Source organism: Sesamum indicum, linkage group LG15, assembly GCF_000512975.1.
Source record: "Sesamum indicum cultivar Zhongzhi No. 13 linkage group LG15, S_indicum_v1.0, whole genome shotgun sequence".
NCBI lineage: Eukaryota > Viridiplantae > Streptophyta > Magnoliopsida > Lamiales > Pedaliaceae > Sesamum > Sesamum indicum.
Genome location: NC_026159.1, coordinates 6,307,717 through 6,324,662, shown reverse-complemented (window position 1 = coordinate 6,324,662; position 16,946 = coordinate 6,307,717). Strand labels below are relative to the sequence as shown.

General features: G+C 35.6%; 1 protein-coding gene across 1 annotated transcript in view; it reads right to left on the bottom strand.

Annotated features, from left to right (window-relative positions):
* LOC105178056 (DNA polymerase delta catalytic subunit) overlaps window positions 1-16,894 on the bottom strand; it is a 19,312-nt gene extending 2,418 nt beyond the window's left edge. The window contains exons 1-27 of the mRNA XM_011101402.2: window positions 16,614-16,894; window positions 16,220-16,330; window positions 15,168-15,274; window positions 14,866-15,025; window positions 14,413-14,608; window positions 14,171-14,306; window positions 13,929-14,066; window positions 13,055-13,132; window positions 12,851-12,942; window positions 12,132-12,198; window positions 11,924-11,995; window positions 10,586-10,672; window positions 8,143-8,262; window positions 7,946-8,044; window positions 6,714-6,821; window positions 6,436-6,531; window positions 6,248-6,313; window positions 5,192-5,248; window positions 4,979-5,066; window positions 4,824-4,903; window positions 3,059-3,172; window positions 2,202-2,316; window positions 1,867-2,039; window positions 1,713-1,784; window positions 674-748; window positions 507-596; window positions 272-432 (exon numbers count right to left, since the gene is read on the bottom strand). Coding sequence (XP_011099704.1) covers window positions 272-432; window positions 507-596; window positions 674-748; window positions 1,713-1,784; window positions 1,867-2,039; window positions 2,202-2,316; window positions 3,059-3,172; window positions 4,824-4,903; window positions 4,979-5,066; window positions 5,192-5,248; window positions 6,248-6,313; window positions 6,436-6,531; window positions 6,714-6,821; window positions 7,946-8,044; window positions 8,143-8,262; window positions 10,586-10,672; window positions 11,924-11,995; window positions 12,132-12,198; window positions 12,851-12,942; window positions 13,055-13,132; window positions 13,929-14,066; window positions 14,171-14,306; window positions 14,413-14,608; window positions 14,866-15,025; window positions 15,168-15,274; window positions 16,220-16,330; window positions 16,614-16,854 — 2,999 coding nt within the window. The 5' untranslated portion in view covers window positions 16,855-16,894. The remainder of the gene's footprint in view (window positions 1-271; window positions 433-506; window positions 597-673; window positions 749-1,712; window positions 1,785-1,866; window positions 2,040-2,201; window positions 2,317-3,058; window positions 3,173-4,823; window positions 4,904-4,978; window positions 5,067-5,191; window positions 5,249-6,247; window positions 6,314-6,435; window positions 6,532-6,713; window positions 6,822-7,945; window positions 8,045-8,142; window positions 8,263-10,585; window positions 10,673-11,923; window positions 11,996-12,131; window positions 12,199-12,850; window positions 12,943-13,054; window positions 13,133-13,928; window positions 14,067-14,170; window positions 14,307-14,412; window positions 14,609-14,865; window positions 15,026-15,167; window positions 15,275-16,219; window positions 16,331-16,613) is intronic.

Below are 16,946 nucleotides of genomic sequence, written 5' to 3'. Positions count from 1 at the left end.
AAAACTGATGCATTATTGTCCAAGGCATCCTGTACTCGTCCATAACACCCAAAATCATCCTTCAGACAAAATCTCACCAAGTGTAGAACCTAGCTCATTCACTCGTCTACAGGATTTCTCGTGTTTGATTAGTCATTGCCAAAGCCATCAATGGAAATTTAACCTCGAAGACTTGTGAGAAGAAAAACAAATAATGAAGAAAAAAACGCTATTTTTTTTCTTTTACAGTCTTCATGAAGGAAACAGGAAGAAGCTAACATCTGAGCTTTACCTAATCAAAGCCTTGCATCCAATGCAAGTAAGTTGCTTTTTGGCGAACTTCATGATGCCACTGTTTGAAGGGGTAGAAATTGAAATAGATCTCGTATGACTTCCTTGAAGAAGCTCTTTACTAGCATTCTTCAAGATTGGTTCAAAGATCCTAAGCAATGGCTGCATAAAATATTTTTTATTAACAGCTCACAGGAATCAGTTAAGTTGTAAACCATATCAATTGCCTTGTGTACCTTGCTAATTTGATTTTCGAGGTAGTAATGAGGGTCTATAGGAATGTTGTTCTCTAACACGTAGATGGGGTCCTCTGATCTTTCGTAAGCCTGTTTATCATCAGTATATCAGACTTTCTGCATCATGTTCTAGTAAGGTAATATGGATACAAAGGCAACAGGCTTACCTTGGCACCTTTTGCTGCTTTAATAATGACGTAAGGGACTCGATCCCCAACATTTGGAGCAGTAGCCGCATCCCGCTATTTGTCACAAAGTAAATACAACAGCCACCAATTGTGAAAATGCTTGTGGAAATAAGACATAGTTTTACTATTAAGTATTAAAGGTTAGATCGAAATCACAAGAATGGACAGCATGCATTTTAGTGGACATTAATCAGATCCAGAGAATTTAACTTTTCTAATGACTACAATTCACTCAATATTCTAGATTACTTGAGATGGCGCAATGACACTAAGAAGAAATAAAGTTGCAAAATGATACTAACAAAGATACTGTTTAGGCAGAAAATTTCATCCAATGTAGATTCCTCTTGCTAGCGAAAAATAGACACATGCCATCATCAATCTCACAATGCCACAGCAATGCATCAGAAAACAGGAGAAGAGTCCGTGAATAGCACAATGTCTTTTATGGGTGGTCAATAGTCATTGAAAAGGGCGTCGAGTAACATAACACATCCACAGATATCTACAGGAAATTTGATTTTGAGCATTGAGCCCTAAATTGTGATCAAGATTGTACCCAAGTAACGGCTATCAGATTCAGAGTTGAACCCAAAATCTTGCTCTTTATGTCAAACTCCATATTTCTGAATTTTCTCATCATTAACTTCTAGCTCCTTGTGGTGGAAAGGCAGCTCTAATGTGTCAAGACAATATAGAATGCAGAACGTAAATGGCATTATAAGTACCATTTTCTCCAGAATTGCTGTAACTGACAGAATGCAGTGTCAAATCAAACCACAAGAAACTATTTTATCACATTTAAAGATGAAAAGAGATGGTTTATCATTAAAAGCCAAATAAATTATCATCTAAGTTTGTATTTGCAGCCTAAAGTTCCAGCTAATATAAATAGCTTGGTAAAGCTTCAAAACAAAATGCACATGAAATGTCAGAAACTGATTCATCATAGCACAAACTTTCTTCCTTTGGCAACTTATTACGAAAAATACTGATCAAGTAATGAAACATTTCTAACCTTGCGCATCCGTTCCGCAAGCTCAACATGTGCTGCTTTAACTTCATAGTCATCTCCTGTCTTTGTCAGACCCTATTTAGCAATTAAACAGGTAGATTAAGAGCTGAACAAGCAGAGAAAAATGTCGAGTAAATTTCTGGGCCTAGTTAGTTACCTTGGTGATAACTAAAAGGGATAAGTCCATGCGATTCATAAGAAGATCTGAGATTGTGTTCTTGACATACTGAACAGCACCAGGGATATCTCTTTCTATCAGTATTTTATTAAGGCATTCAGTCACCAAGTTTTTGACCAGCAAACAATTATCCCTTCGAACGGTTTCAATCCCTGAGAAAGAGACAAGAAAAAAGATTGTATAGGAAAACCTACTAGAAGCTAATCCTAAAAGTTTAGTATTGTGAGGATACAATCAGATTATGATGGCAATGGCAAAGAACAACTAAGAGAAACAAAATTTTAGAGGGTAGAAGAATGAGCAGCCTTGCTCACCTTTGGTGTCCATCTTGTCAAATTTCTTTGGGTTTGTCCAGTAAAGACCAGCATACCTCTTCTTACTAATTAGAAGATATGGATAGTAAACCTTCTCAAACTCTAGCTTTATGGGCTGTCAACCAAAAGACGATAATAATATGAACAAAGAAAGAATGGAAGAAGGGAAAGAAGGGGTGAGAGGAAGCAGGTGCAGAGAGGCTCATGGGTTTGAGGGGGGGAACCACAAACATGACCATAAGGTAACAAATGTAGAACCTGATAAATGAAGATAAGAACTATTCCACAGTGTAATAATAAAAAAAAAAACGATTGATAAGCTGAAAAACAATCTAAAGTTACAGAGATCTTGACCAGACAAAAGAAATCAGCAAGCTTGATACAATTTAAGATCCACTAAACAATGCAAAGAAGCAAGGCAAAACGAATAGAGCACAATTAAACAGAAAAGTTTAATCACAGAAATCATTTATTCAGAGAGCTACTTGATGCATAAGCACCATGGTCTAGAGTCTAGACCACTCATATATCAATTCAAAATCAGTGGGATCTTGTAGAGGCCCACAAGCTGGAGATTTATAAATATGGAAAAGATTTAAAATCCAAAATTATGCAGTTCAAGAAACCGATTTCAAAAATGGAAAACACGTTTTATTAATTTGTTTGGTCATATTGAGAACAAGCACAAGGTATTAAAACAAAAATCAACGAGCATTACAAAATTCACAGAAGTTTGACTGAAGTACCTAAAGCACACTACTCCTATCACCCATCTTAGATTCTTAAATTCTGATGTGCTAAATGGGATAAATGATAAATGAAAGTTGAAAAAGGATGAAGTCTATAAGCTAACTTACCTTGATGAAAGTGCCGCTGATGTAGTCAGCAGCTTCCCTACCCAAGTTCATGGCTTCTTCCACTGAGGACACACCAAACTGCACCATAACTGAATCTGTATCTCCATATATGACCTAACATAAAAATATTGTTATTACTCAAATCTGATTGTACCATGATCTGTAATGGAAATACTGCAAGCAAGCGCTACAGGTACAGGAAGGATATAATCAGAAAAGAAACAAGCATAAACTAGAAAGTCCTGTCCAATACCTACTTCAAACAACAAACAAATATACCAAGAAGGATTACGCAACTGTTTGCAACACTAGAGAGAAAGAAAAACGAGAGAAAATGGCTTATTCCAAATTTGGATATGAGTATCACAATCGAGAAGAGAAGGTGTTACCCCCACCCTTTGCACCTCAACATTGAGGTCATGTTTCTGTCATTTCTTATTCTTAATACCAACTTTCTACTCCAGTTGCCATTGTGTTTTCTAACATGAGATGCTTAGATTTTGCTATCAACATAACTAGGTAAGAGAAGAAAAGCAATCAATATTCCAGCTGCCTAGTTCCCGAACTAAGTCTATTCTACCACCCTATGTAATAAGATTTCTGGAATCAAGAGAAAATTTATACATACCGTGTTTAGTACAAACACGGCAACTAATACCAATATGTGGAAGTACAAAACACATCTTGTAGAACCAAGCATCTGGCAGTTATGCTAAAAGCTATAGATAATAGCACCAACTCAAATCTTTAAACCTTACAACAACTCAAGCGCCACTTTCTACTGGTGTCCCCGCCACGAGCAATTATCACAACAAAGGCCAACAATCCCCACCCACCAAGCAACTGCAGTGAAGCAGTGAGCGTCTGCCATTTGTACTAAAACCAATAATTGATAGCAAATTGCAATTTAGGTCTTTAAAGTGACAGAAAACCCAAGCACAATATCTCAATTGTGGCCCTAGAGAGGAAGCAATTCACACAAGCAACATCCTCTTTCCGGTACTCATCATGAGGATCATTGCTGACACACAAGCCACGGATCATCATAAATTATTATGGTTGTCTGTTTTATGTCTCAGTTTTTTACATTTGTAATTAACTGTAGAGAGAAATAAAGAAGGTCCACTGCTTTAACTAATTATCTACTAATCAAAGCTCAGCATACGCATTCAATGTTACTTGTAATTTCCATTTACACTAGAAAGTTGAGCATTCAGGGATCTTGATTCATTCAATATGCCCGATGATTCATGGAAATAATAAAGGAACTTTTTCCATAATTCAGCAAATGTAATACAACTTTTACAAGGCATAAAACTAGTTTGCACTCGAAAGACCAAGCGTGTAGCATTTGTTATCCCAATTGAACAATGCATTCTGCTTAACTTGATACAACAAATTAATAGTTGCGGAGGAAACACAGGGCACCATCATTGGGAAAGCCATTGTTCCTTTACTTCTATACAAATGATTAATCTTTTAAATAAAGCCAACTCCGCCAGACTAGTCACAATTTCAAATAAAGCCAACCCTGCAGTACTTATATAATTACTGAGTTTGGTATGGTGTTTTTTGTTAAGCAAAATAGAGTTAGGACAAAGATCCTTGCCTCAAGTATCAATTTCCCACTTTTTTTTGTAAAGAATATAAGAGAAGAATATTGACGATCATTTGATGAGCATCATAGAACAGCAAAGCAAGTCTGGGCAGCGATAAAGATGTTTTGACTGAAAGTATAAGTCTCATCAAGGAATCATTCATATACCTCAGCATTGTGCTCATAACCCCCAAGCACGGTGAATTTATCTTCCACAAGTTTTTTGGTGTGTTCAATCATTTGTCGACCTTCAAAAAACGGATAAATCATTAGATCAAGTGGCATTCTACTGTATTAATTAGGAGAACAAAATTAGCAATTACCATAGCTGGTAACACTTGAAGATATCTCCAAACAAGGTAACTGACCAATTGTAGCTCCAGTGAACCCATAAACAGAATTTGCACTTATCTGGAAACACATGAGGAACGATCATGCCGACATTCCAGATTTCTTAAAATGAATCCAAAGACAATATTTGACATAGGATAAGATGTAAAATAAAACACTTAAAAAAGCTAAAAATGACAGCATACCTTCAAAGCCAGTTGCCGACCATCTAACACGGCTTTCTCAAGAGGATCCTTTGCTTCCTAAAAGTCAAATCACATATCTGGTTCATCTTGAGAAGGGTTTTTCTAATGACATAGCAGTACAATAACACTCTAAGTTCAGAATTTATGAACATATCCACTAGATATATCATAATAAACAAGCAGTTCCCATCTCCAGGAAGATCATTCAGATGACGAACGACCAGTCTGTTGATGATATCCAAGAGAGTGCCCCGGTATTTTCGGTCATATCCATGCAGTTCCATCAATTAATATTCAAAGATGATGAACAGGACCTTATATTTTGACAGCCACCAAATGGTAAAATGGATGTTCTTTATTCTGAAGAGAATTTATTTTAAGATATACTTTAATGCAGAATATATCTGTTTAGTGTCGGTACTTCATCAATTATCAAATGAAATAAAGATAGTGATCATGTCCTTGATTATTGTTAAATCCAGATGACAGAGAGAAGTTTAGCATAGCCCCAATTTCAAAGTCCATAAATAACCCAAGGAAATAAGATAAAATTGATACATCAACTGTCACCAAAATACTTTCGTTGTTTCCAAGATTGCCCAAGGTCAACTCTTAGTTGATCACAAGTCAATTAGTACTGCCCTATTTTTGCTTTATCCGTTACATCATATTAGCAATCAAATAAAAATTACTACAAAGCCAATTAGACATTTCTGTTGAAAAATTAAGAATCATAAACCCCAGAAGGTCTGTATCTTGATTATTTTTCTGACATGAAAATGAAGACCCTGTCTGGTTATTAGTCAGAGTTCTGAGAGAAGCCACATTTCAAAAGTGTATTATATCCATCATATAAATCTATGTCAAGCACCAAGAAGCGCTTTGAAACTTCCAAATGTTGGACTGATTTATACCAACAATTGGTAAGTTAGTTGTATAGCTAAACTGGGGTTTTTCCAAGCAAAATGCATCCTGATGAAACCAATTCAGGATCTTAAAAAAGCAATACAAAAAAAAAGAAAGAGAAAAAAAAAATAGAATAGAGGACTTCAGAACCTTCAAATCTGCTTTAGCCCTTTTACGAGCAGCCAAAAGTTCTTCAAGAATTTCTGGTAGTATTCCCTAAAGTAAAACTTAACCAGTAAGAAGAAGGGGAGAAACATTTGGAACTTATGAATTATCAAGGGTTTTGACTACATGAAGTGATAACAAATAACCAGAATTGTACAAATGCAAAAAGAAACCTTTTGTAAATTTGATTTGACAAATGTTTCCCCAGATGGAGTTTTGTTGACACATTCTGGAGGCAAATTAAGTTTCCGCGCATCTTCTGGAGTTACCTACGTAATAATCGAGATGATAATAGTAAATATACATCTCTGGTACCCAAACATACTTGAAGTAGATGATTATTTTGATTTTAGTAAATACAGTTACTCTCTAGATTCACCTTTAATTCATAAATGTCCCAACCAAAAAGAAATAGGAAAAGGAAAACACGACAAAGACGACAATATGTTACCAGTGTACAATAACACAAGTTGTATGCCATCATAATTGATGGATATAAAGATGCAAAATCCAGTGTCGCAATAGGCTTCTCATAGAATCCTGCTCTGGCTTCCAGAACCTGCACATAAAATCTCTTTCCCATAAGAAAAAACTTTATCCCTGTGCACCAAGGTGCTGTAACCCCTCTACAGAAAAATAAGCACCTCTATAAAGTCATATGCTCAGAAGAATGTGCACTGGCATATTAAGCTTTCAACCACGGGTCTTCTCTCTATTATTCAGTTGTATCTCCTATTTGTTTCTACCATAGCACTCATAATATGTGAAGGAAGTTGAATCCAATCCTCAAGAATTTTTTGAACTTTGAAGTTGAACTCCGAAAACAGAGGGAGAGAGAGAGAACAGAAGACCATCCAGACTGTGTACAGTTGGATACACCTAATAGGCTTAGCGCCATGATATTTAGAAATTCGTTCTACTTTATACAGATGGAACATTCTGGATCACACATAAAGAACTTGCTCTCGCAACGCCAAGCATATGATGAACAATAGTTCCTAAAACACCTCATAAATCAGCACAATATAGAAATTATCAGAAGATTTCCCTAAAGCCCAGGACGAACATGATAATGCCTCCAAAGTTAGCCGAAAACTTCACACAGTAAAAATTTGATCTATTTAAGCCACTCAGTGAAATGGTCGTACTTGCTGAGATTAATTAGCTTTCCATTTACAAATTAGCCCTGTATTAAAGTGAAAAAAAATTACATGTCAAATAGCTGCGAACATCCAAGCTCAAGCAATGAAAACCAGACAAGTTCTACTACTTGAACTCTCTCCCATCACAAGTTTGGGGATGAATGATTGAATGGTTATAGCGCCTTATAAAGGTATTATCAGAAATAGGAGTTAAGCATTTAAATGGGTAATTTGGCTAGCATAGCATTCACCTGGAGGTTACTTGTCTAAGCCGGCCCTTGCAACTACTTTTTGTATCAGGCCAAAATAATCACTATGAGTAGGAACATCAAAGCATCCTTGCATGACAAAGAGAAAATAATACTTCCATCGAGAATATGGAGCTGCTCTTGAAATACACTGTTGGATCATGCATCATTGATATTTAATTTGACTTACTTACTGTTCTATATGCAAACTGGCTACTGGAGCAACTGTCAATATGAACATATTTGTGAATTTATATAATTGCATGCCCAGTAAACAAAAAATGAACACTTACAGTTGCACCCTCATAGGTTCCCTGTTCAGATCCAGCCTGTTTCACATTTGGAATAACCAGATTCTTCTGTTTTGCTTTCCTCAGAAGCTGAGACAGCACCTGAAGATAAGTGTTAAAATTAGATCTAGGTACATTGCCGTCCAACCTGCTTAGTTTATTATTCTCCAACTCAGAAAGCTGTAGAGCTCTAAAGTGACCTTAATACTCTGCCCTCGGGAAAGTAGAAACGAGATGGGAACGCCAGTTACTCGAGCCATCTCCACATAGTTATAAACGAACATCAATTTGTCCAAAAGGCGTTGTGGAAGGTAAGCATCCTACAAATGGTTAAGTCTTTCAGCAATAGCACACGGAATGAAACTAAGTTTTCTCGTCTGCATAATGTTTCTATAGTTATATGTTGAGATCCAACTACTGCTGAAACATTAAAACACAGTTATTAATGACCAACAATTTTACAAAATAAGAAGGTTGATCCATAGATTTAAATCGTGTTATCTGGATCTCAAGCCGATTTCTCTCCTCATAGATGATTGATGTTGGACTTGCATAAAACTAAAGAATCTAGACATGATCAAAAGAAAACTATAAGGCTGCTAAATATGAAAAATGATTCTATTCACAAGGGATGCTTGCATGTAAACGTGCCAATACTGCGCCAACACGCAAGTGCTGGATGTTTGACAATGGGTGAATTCACACACATATTCCAGCAAGCTGCAGAGGTGATATTATCTTTTGACACAACAATATACATGATACTTTCTATAAAACATTTTTTCAACCACGAGAACTCGAGAAAATAAGAACTGGAAGCATGCCAAGGGCAGCCACCACATATGTTTAAAGATATTACTAGATCATGCTAATGCACAACTATACTCCATGTAAAAGGTCTATTTACTTTTTCATCTACTTGCTGGAGTCGTGAAGAGCGAATGTGGCGTGGTGATAAAAGTAGAACACCTTTCGTTATCACATCACATACCTCAATTGTAAAAATACACCTAAGCACATTAAAATTCACCGAAGATATCCAAAAAATGGATTAAAGTATAAATATAAATATATATATATTAAAACCACTGCATTTCTCACCTATGCAAATAAAAGATTTTCTAATCTTAAATCATGAAAATTATATCTCATTACCTTCAAATAAGGGTAATCACAATTGGTTATTCCAAACTGTCTTAGAAGACAAACAATAAATGCATAAAGATTAATAAGTGGATAAGTTTATACGTTATTTCTCAATGTAGTGACAAGCCTTGATGATGACAATTTGGAGACTCCTTTTGTTATAGACAACTCATGGACCCATCCTTCACATAACAAACAATAAATGGGGCCCAAATTGAGAAGATTAATTAAGAAAAATACTACCAGCTGCACATCAAGAAACCAAAAAAACTTCAATCTTGATAAGGGTTTGCCTATAATCGCCTAATATCACCTACTATATTACAATCTTAAGAAAAAGAAAATCAAGAAAAATTTACTCAAATTACCCAGAGAAACTACATTTGCATACAATTAATGACACAAATAAGACAATTACTAGTTGAGAGCTTATAAGCTCAAAATAAAGTTTTTGGCAATTTTTTTTAAAATAGCTTATAAGACCTCAAAATAAGATGTTTTAGATCAAATAAATTCTTTAAAAAAAGTTAACTTCTCTAACTTTTTTCAAAACATCTTATAAGCTTATAAGACTAATATATCATTAGACAAAAACATCATTATTCACACACACAAACTCTCTCCCTCCCTCCCTCTCTAGGATATTAAAGAATTCTCTCTCTATAGGATATTAAAGAATTTTATTGCTACTTTTTTTTGGCATTTGAAAAAGAGAAAATGCTTCATTATTAATAATAGATTATCATAGTTAACACAAAAAAATTGCTGATGAAATTATTTTTACAGAAAAAATATAAATTCAAGATATTATAAATTATACAACTAGAAAAAATCATTGATAAGGAAAGTATCAATTATATATCTATGTTAATATTCGACTAGCAAAAATTTAGGTAATAATTCATCATTTCTTTTTTATTTTTGTTAAAAAAAATATCTATTAAATTCTTATTTGGAATTAAACTAATGTGAGCTATTTATGAAAGTATTTTAAAAAAATATTTAAATCTAAAATATGTCAAGGAACAATAATTTATTTGATTCTAATGGTATCATGTCATTTTTGGTCATTTTACCAATAAAAGATCTTGTTATGCCAAACAACACAACATCTTAAATGATATTTTCACATCTTATTTTATCCAAACACTTTAGGAGCTTATTTTTAAACATCCAACATCTTATAAGTGGGAAAACATCTCATAAGATCTAGGAGCTTATAAGATGTTTTAAAAAAGCTTAGCCAAACACCCTCTTAGTCCCAAAAGGAGGGGGAGAAAAGTAAAGAAAAGGAAATGTGAATCCAAGACCAAAAGGAAAAGAGGAAGAAAAATGCTACAAGATGGAGTCCCAATAGTACTTGTTGTGTGCATGGCCTAATGAAACTTACTAGCAGAAACAATAAATTAACAAGGAGACATATGAGCAGCCTGTGATATGACGCAGCAAAAACAAATTACTAGTCGAAATACACTTGAATCCAGGAATATCATTCACCTTTAAACAATAGACAGCAAGACGCCTCCTCGTTTCTGAGTTCCCATTCTGAAGGTCAGATATAATTGAATGATGGACATCCTCTTTCTGCACAAGTATTGAAAAGTTATAGTAAAACTATTGACCCAATGAAATGAAAAAAAGGAATCAGGCAAAATTGAGAGGCAACATAGCCTGAGTCAAAGAGATCATTATTTCAAATGTGATGCTTAACATCATGTAACAGTTTTAAAGAGCAGAATTTTAGAATTCATCCCAAAGATTATCAATTTAGGTTGGAATTTGAAAGACTCATAAAACTTCCTGACACCTATCATTAACAAAGAGAGAGAACTGCAATTCTCGTGATATCATAGGGAAAAGCTTTTTTCACAGTACTAAGTACTTTTGTATGGTAGGTTTTTCTATCAGTTCTTTGTTACCTTTGCATGGCTGCAAGCTTATTAAGAAATGCCAAGAGATCCAGATTTTATGCTGCTATGGACTTCTATCAGTTTTAGTTCATTTTGAATCATCCATAATACTTCTTTGATCTTCCTAAGCTGTTCAGCATGATTGCCTTCAATTCAGCATAAGAATGTGGACAAGCAAAATCCTCAGTTAAACCAAGAAAACATACATTCTTCTCTAGAAGCAAATTATTCTTTCTTATATACTTCTCGTTTTCTTCTTCAGCCTAAGCCTCTCAATAAGAGTGCCTTGAAAGGTTTATAGTTAGCTGTGGAAGTTATTATCGACATGCTTCTAAAGAATCATGGACAGTGCTCCATCTTGTGGACAAAGGATAACACACAAATCAGTCCTGCTAGCAAGAAAAAACAGCCTCTAAGCAAATGTTATGTCAAAATCAGTAATTTAGCCTTTAATGTGTAGGCCATACTGAAAGCAAAGAAAACGAGATAATTCAGGCTTTGATGAATCTTTCCAAGCATGGAGTACTATAAAATTTGCACAATGCAGACTATCAGGGGCCAATTATAATTACAAGTACCATACTGGTTTAATCGAAGCCTCAAAGGGAGCATGATACTAGAAGCAAGGTAGAGTTTATGATATTCAACCAGAAAGCTAATAGATTAAGTCAAAGAAAACAAGCAGCCATGTCCATTCAAATAAAACCCAATCTTGTACAAATAAAAAATTATATTTCTGTGAAGTTGTTTAAATACCAAAATGTGAATCACAAAAAAGCACACAGCAACAATTTTCGAAATATTTCAAATTATAGAGAAGTGTAAAAACTAAGATGGGCATGGTGTGGGTAATCAAATATAGAAGTGAATTAGAAACAAATATAGCAATAGTTCTTGGAAAGAACTTAATACAACGAAAGCTCACCTGCTCGTTAAGAAAGTGTGCAGAAACAGAATTTAGCGAATACGAACTTAACTTGTGTTCCCTTTGCATAGCCTGCATAAACAAGAGCCAAAAGGTTATGACTTATACAAGAATATTCAGGATTTAATAGCAGGACTTCATATATATTTCTGCTTTCTCTAAAATTCAAATATCACACGACACAATTCCATGAGATGGGAAACAAAACCTGTAGCAGATCAAATTGAAGTCTCCCCTCAACTGTAACTTCCTTACTTTCCCTGGTCCCATATTGTCTGCAGCTCCAGAAGTTTAAGTCAGTTAGTTCCCTTAGCAACAAGTTATAAAGTATGGGTTGTAAAAGAACCCATTCCATGAAATTTACTGCATAAATAAACCAATAAGTTGCTATAATTGACATACATCTGACAAATATTTCTCAAACCAAAAAACTGGGTAAAACGAGAACCCATGCCAGACAAAAGTACAAGTTACTTAAATGCATCATCTAGCTAATATGGAATTGATTTATTGGTTGGGTGTAGCTTAGAAGCGTTCACTTTGTATAGGCATAACAAGCAAGAAAACCTTTATAGATGTGTTGCTCAATACAGGGTATGAGACATTGCTAATAGAAGGTCTGCTATAATAATTAGAACTATTTTTATCTTTCAGTACATTTTTTATTTCGAACTCCGATTCTATTTTGACCTTCAATCTTGCAAGCTGTAATAGTGCTTAGTGACATTCAAGTTGAAAATAGTCCAATACCAACCATATGATTGAACTTACTGGTCTAAGCAAACAAAATGACAAATAGAGACAGCCCCATGAGTTAAAAGAACAAATATAGATACTTTTGGTGACAATAAATCCCAGCATTCCTTAATTTGACTTTTTTAGGTGGCTTTAAGTATCAAGGGCAGAAAGGAGAAATTATTTCAGGACCTGGAAGAAAAAGTTGTATCTTTGACACGGACTCTGCTGTTCCGAATGCGTCCAAGTATTGGAAATTCAGCTATCCCCAATACCTCAGCTCTCTGTCCAGGGAAAGAAAACGGTATATAATCATTCACTTATTTGAACATAATGATATCCTTTTTTATCTTGGGGCAGGTCCAGCAGGTCAAAGTAAAGAGAAAATGTTTCCACCTGAATGAGATATGGCAAATCAAATTTGCAGATGTTATAACCAATTATAATGTCTGGGTCCACTTCACGAATAAAGTCCTGCAGTTAGAAGGTAAAAAATAAAGATGAAATATAGAACTTTTGAACACAAAGTAGAAAGATATGCTAGTGCCTCTCAATGAAAGAAAAGAATGACAGGTGATCCACAAAATAATATCACAAGACAAAAGAACAATTTCAGTTTACAGACATCATCTTCCATCTTGATAATAGTAAAAGCTAATGTGTATGATAAAGAAAAGAAAGCACTTCTAAAATTCCGATTCCCTACTATATCATACTGCGCGTCCACCAATCTTTATGCACAATGAGCATCTGCTCATCCTGAATAGATTCAAGTAGAGAGAGGCAATGGATTAGCTGCAAGGATATCTCTACAAGAAGCTAAAAATCTGGCAACCTAATTCCACGCCTTGTGGACCATAATCAGTGGTGTTTGCATGGACGTAAAGGGAATATTGGCATGCACTGTAAATAATTGCTTACAATTTATTCCAGGGGACTCAAACAGGAGCTGTGCTTGGTACTTGAAGGATAAGTAAATTTCACAGTAAAAGAGCCTAGTCAAAGTGCACAAAGAGTAGAAGCACAGCAGCAAAGTTGGAAATATAGAAAATCGTAGTATGAACTGACTCCTGTGCATCACATAGAAGAACTTGAAAGTAAAAATAAAAAGTTATTGGCTACAGTTCTATAATGATGTATCCAAGACATAAATGAGAATGTCTTCCAAGCAGCTCTACAAATGGAAGGCATAGGTAAACAACTTCGGTTGCCACTTTGACACTAGGACAAACAAATATTATTGTTGTCAGATTTATGCCAAGAACATTACCCTCCAAGCTAATAGAACTTCCTTCTCCGTGTCAAATGACATGACATCAACACCAACAATAGGTGCACATGACTTAAGAGTCATCACATTACGAACAAATGGCTGATCTTCTCCCTGCAAGGTCACTAGATTCGCCACCTAGTAAATAACCAAAACAAAGAAGATCAGAAACTGAACTTTGAGTGAAGCAGCATCCCTTCTTTTTGCTTGCATATGTAATTCTAGATTTACTATACACAAACCTGGATAACAGGATCATGAGTGGGTTCAGGGAAAAGGCCTTTCCTCCCAGCACACTCAATGTCAAAGCTTAATATGCGAAAAGGAGCCATCTTCGAGAATTCCCCTTCAGGAACATGACTGATCAAGTCCGAAAAACTAAGACCATATGTAAGGGGAAATTGTTTAAATAAGATTTAAGTGTGTGGAGAAAGCAAGTTTCTATGCTAAAGACACTACTAATTTCCCATGAGCATAAGGATACAGACAATCGAACTCTAACTGGCAATAGGAGAGATTTCTTGCTGTCTTCTTATATTTTCCATGAGGAACTTCAATCCAATTGCCCCCAACTATGTTGCAATCGATCATGAAACGGAGAGCAAAAAGAACATTACTCTCGTAGGTCATAAAACTCTTCATGCCAAGTCCATCAATTTGTATTCCTCTATCAAGGATACCTGCCAAATTTAAATTTTAAATTAATTGAAATCTTGAAAACTAAACAAATTGTTGCAGCATAAATCATCAGAAACATGCAATCAACAGTTTAAAATATCACCTACTTATTGAATACTTAGCGCAAGCAACAATCGCTATCAATTATGCATAAGCAACAAGTACAGGCCATTTGAGAATGCTTCACCACATAGTAGAAGGGAATGACAGGTTTATCAGTTTGAATCTGAAAGCAAGAAAAAGAAATCGTAATTCATACCACGACAGCTGGTAACCATTGTTGGCAGTGCCACTACAATTTTAAGAAAGGGCTGAGAACTCTGCTGTTGATAATACATTATGCTTCTTCTTTGAACCAGTTCAATGCGACGAACAAATTTGGGAACCTTACTATTCCGGTTTGCTTCCCTCATCCTACCCTGTAGTAACCGCCAAGATTGACAAGAAAATCCAAAGAATAAATTATGTCGATGAACACAATCATTGAACTGACATGAGCATAGATGAAATCATGAGATTTGAAGACAGATTCACACATTTAAACAACCTGTGAAAAACTACCTCAAGAATTTGATGGAAATGGGATATGTCGTCAGGACCCATTCCTGGAGGGCAGCTGATGTAAAAATATGGCTCAAATCCATGTACAAGAGAGCAAACACTATGTCCTGGACAAGAAAGACTTCAGAAATGAAAAATGATAGTGGTATTGTCTTCAACCTAATAAAGGATCTCTGTGACTCATTCAAGTCTCTAACAAAAGAAAATAAATAATTACTATACAAAGGCCATGTTCAGTGGCAAACACCATATATTGTAATACCTAAATAGTCTAAGACCCTTAAAAATAGCATTGCAATAAAAAAGTACACACGGTATAAATACACTTCTTTTGTTAAGCAGGCTCCATTGAGGAACTTAGAAATTTAATTCGACTTGGCATGACTAAATTACTAACCAACAACACTGCATCAAATGCAAGTGATAGTCACCCTAAAATTTGTGAAGCAGCAACCCTCGACAGCATATATTAACTTCAACATTTCAAGGACACAAACTATTTGACTTGAATATTTGGTATGATAAGGGCGATCTTTGCTCATTCCCAACAAATACTGGCTGAAAGAAGGTACAATCCACATCAGCTCCATATAACACATTCAACTGTTTTAGATGGTTGAAAGCTAGAAATTAATCAAAATCACAACTCAGTTCAATTCCATTGAGTTTTGTTAGGTTCATCAAGAAATATCAGTAAGAACTCTAGCATTCATGACATAGGACTTCTGTGAAGATGAGCAATTGGAGAGCAAGAGTTGAGGAGGAAAATTTATTCTCTTTCAAATGCTTTGCCAAATTATAAGTGAATAGAAAGCACCATCAAGAACAAGGGTCACAAGTTTTATTTAATGCTAGCTGTTCTCTCTTTTGCCTTCCATATTTGAAAAGAAAATGGCAAAGACAATCTCACATACGTAGAATAACATCGAGGGCACCTATAACTTAATGCTTCTGGCCCATTCGAGAATCCAAGTATAAAATATGCTTCTTGCACATTAAAATGTGATAGTTCCCAGACGAGCGAGAGAGAGAGAGAGAGAGAGAGAGATGACCTTCTCTGGTTACCCCAAAAATCCTAATAATTGCAGCCGGACCTGAAGAGCTTGGAAGAAATTCCTTGTGGCTATCTCCAATAACATAATCAATTTCCAACTGTTGAAATACTTCAGAGCAGAATTAAAAGACAAATTCCGTCAGCAGTTACATTAAAAGTTCCACAATTTTCTTCAAAAGACTCAAAAGTTATACATTCGCAGTTGTGAAGACTGACACAGAAAAAATTCTTACCTCGGTTAAGAATTACACATAAAATTTTAACTTTTAAGCCAAATATAAGAGGCAAATGGAGCCACTAAAAAGAAAATGAGGAAAAGATACAGCAATTGTGGGCACAGAGTACAAAAGCAGCAGAGAAGCAAAGCTTTGAGTTTGAATTTCAGCATATACCGATGTTCTGGGACTGGGACAAGAGGGAAGGGGAAAGCGCTGGACGCTTCCACTTGGCCAGACGGTCGGCGAGGGCACGGCGCTGCGAGTCTTCCTCCTCGTACTGGAGTAGGGTTTCCTCGAGGAATACGTCCTCGTCTAACTCCTCTTCCTCCATCGCTGCTTGATGCTTCAGTTGAGGAGATGGAGTTGCCGGCGTTGGCGGTTGCTGGCGTTTCCGTGGGTTACCGGTGGCGCTCATGGTGGCGGAGGGAGGGTTTAGAGAGGGAAATGTGTGTTAAATTCCCGCCAGTTTCACCACAGTTGGGAGTTTATATATATTGGGATATCACG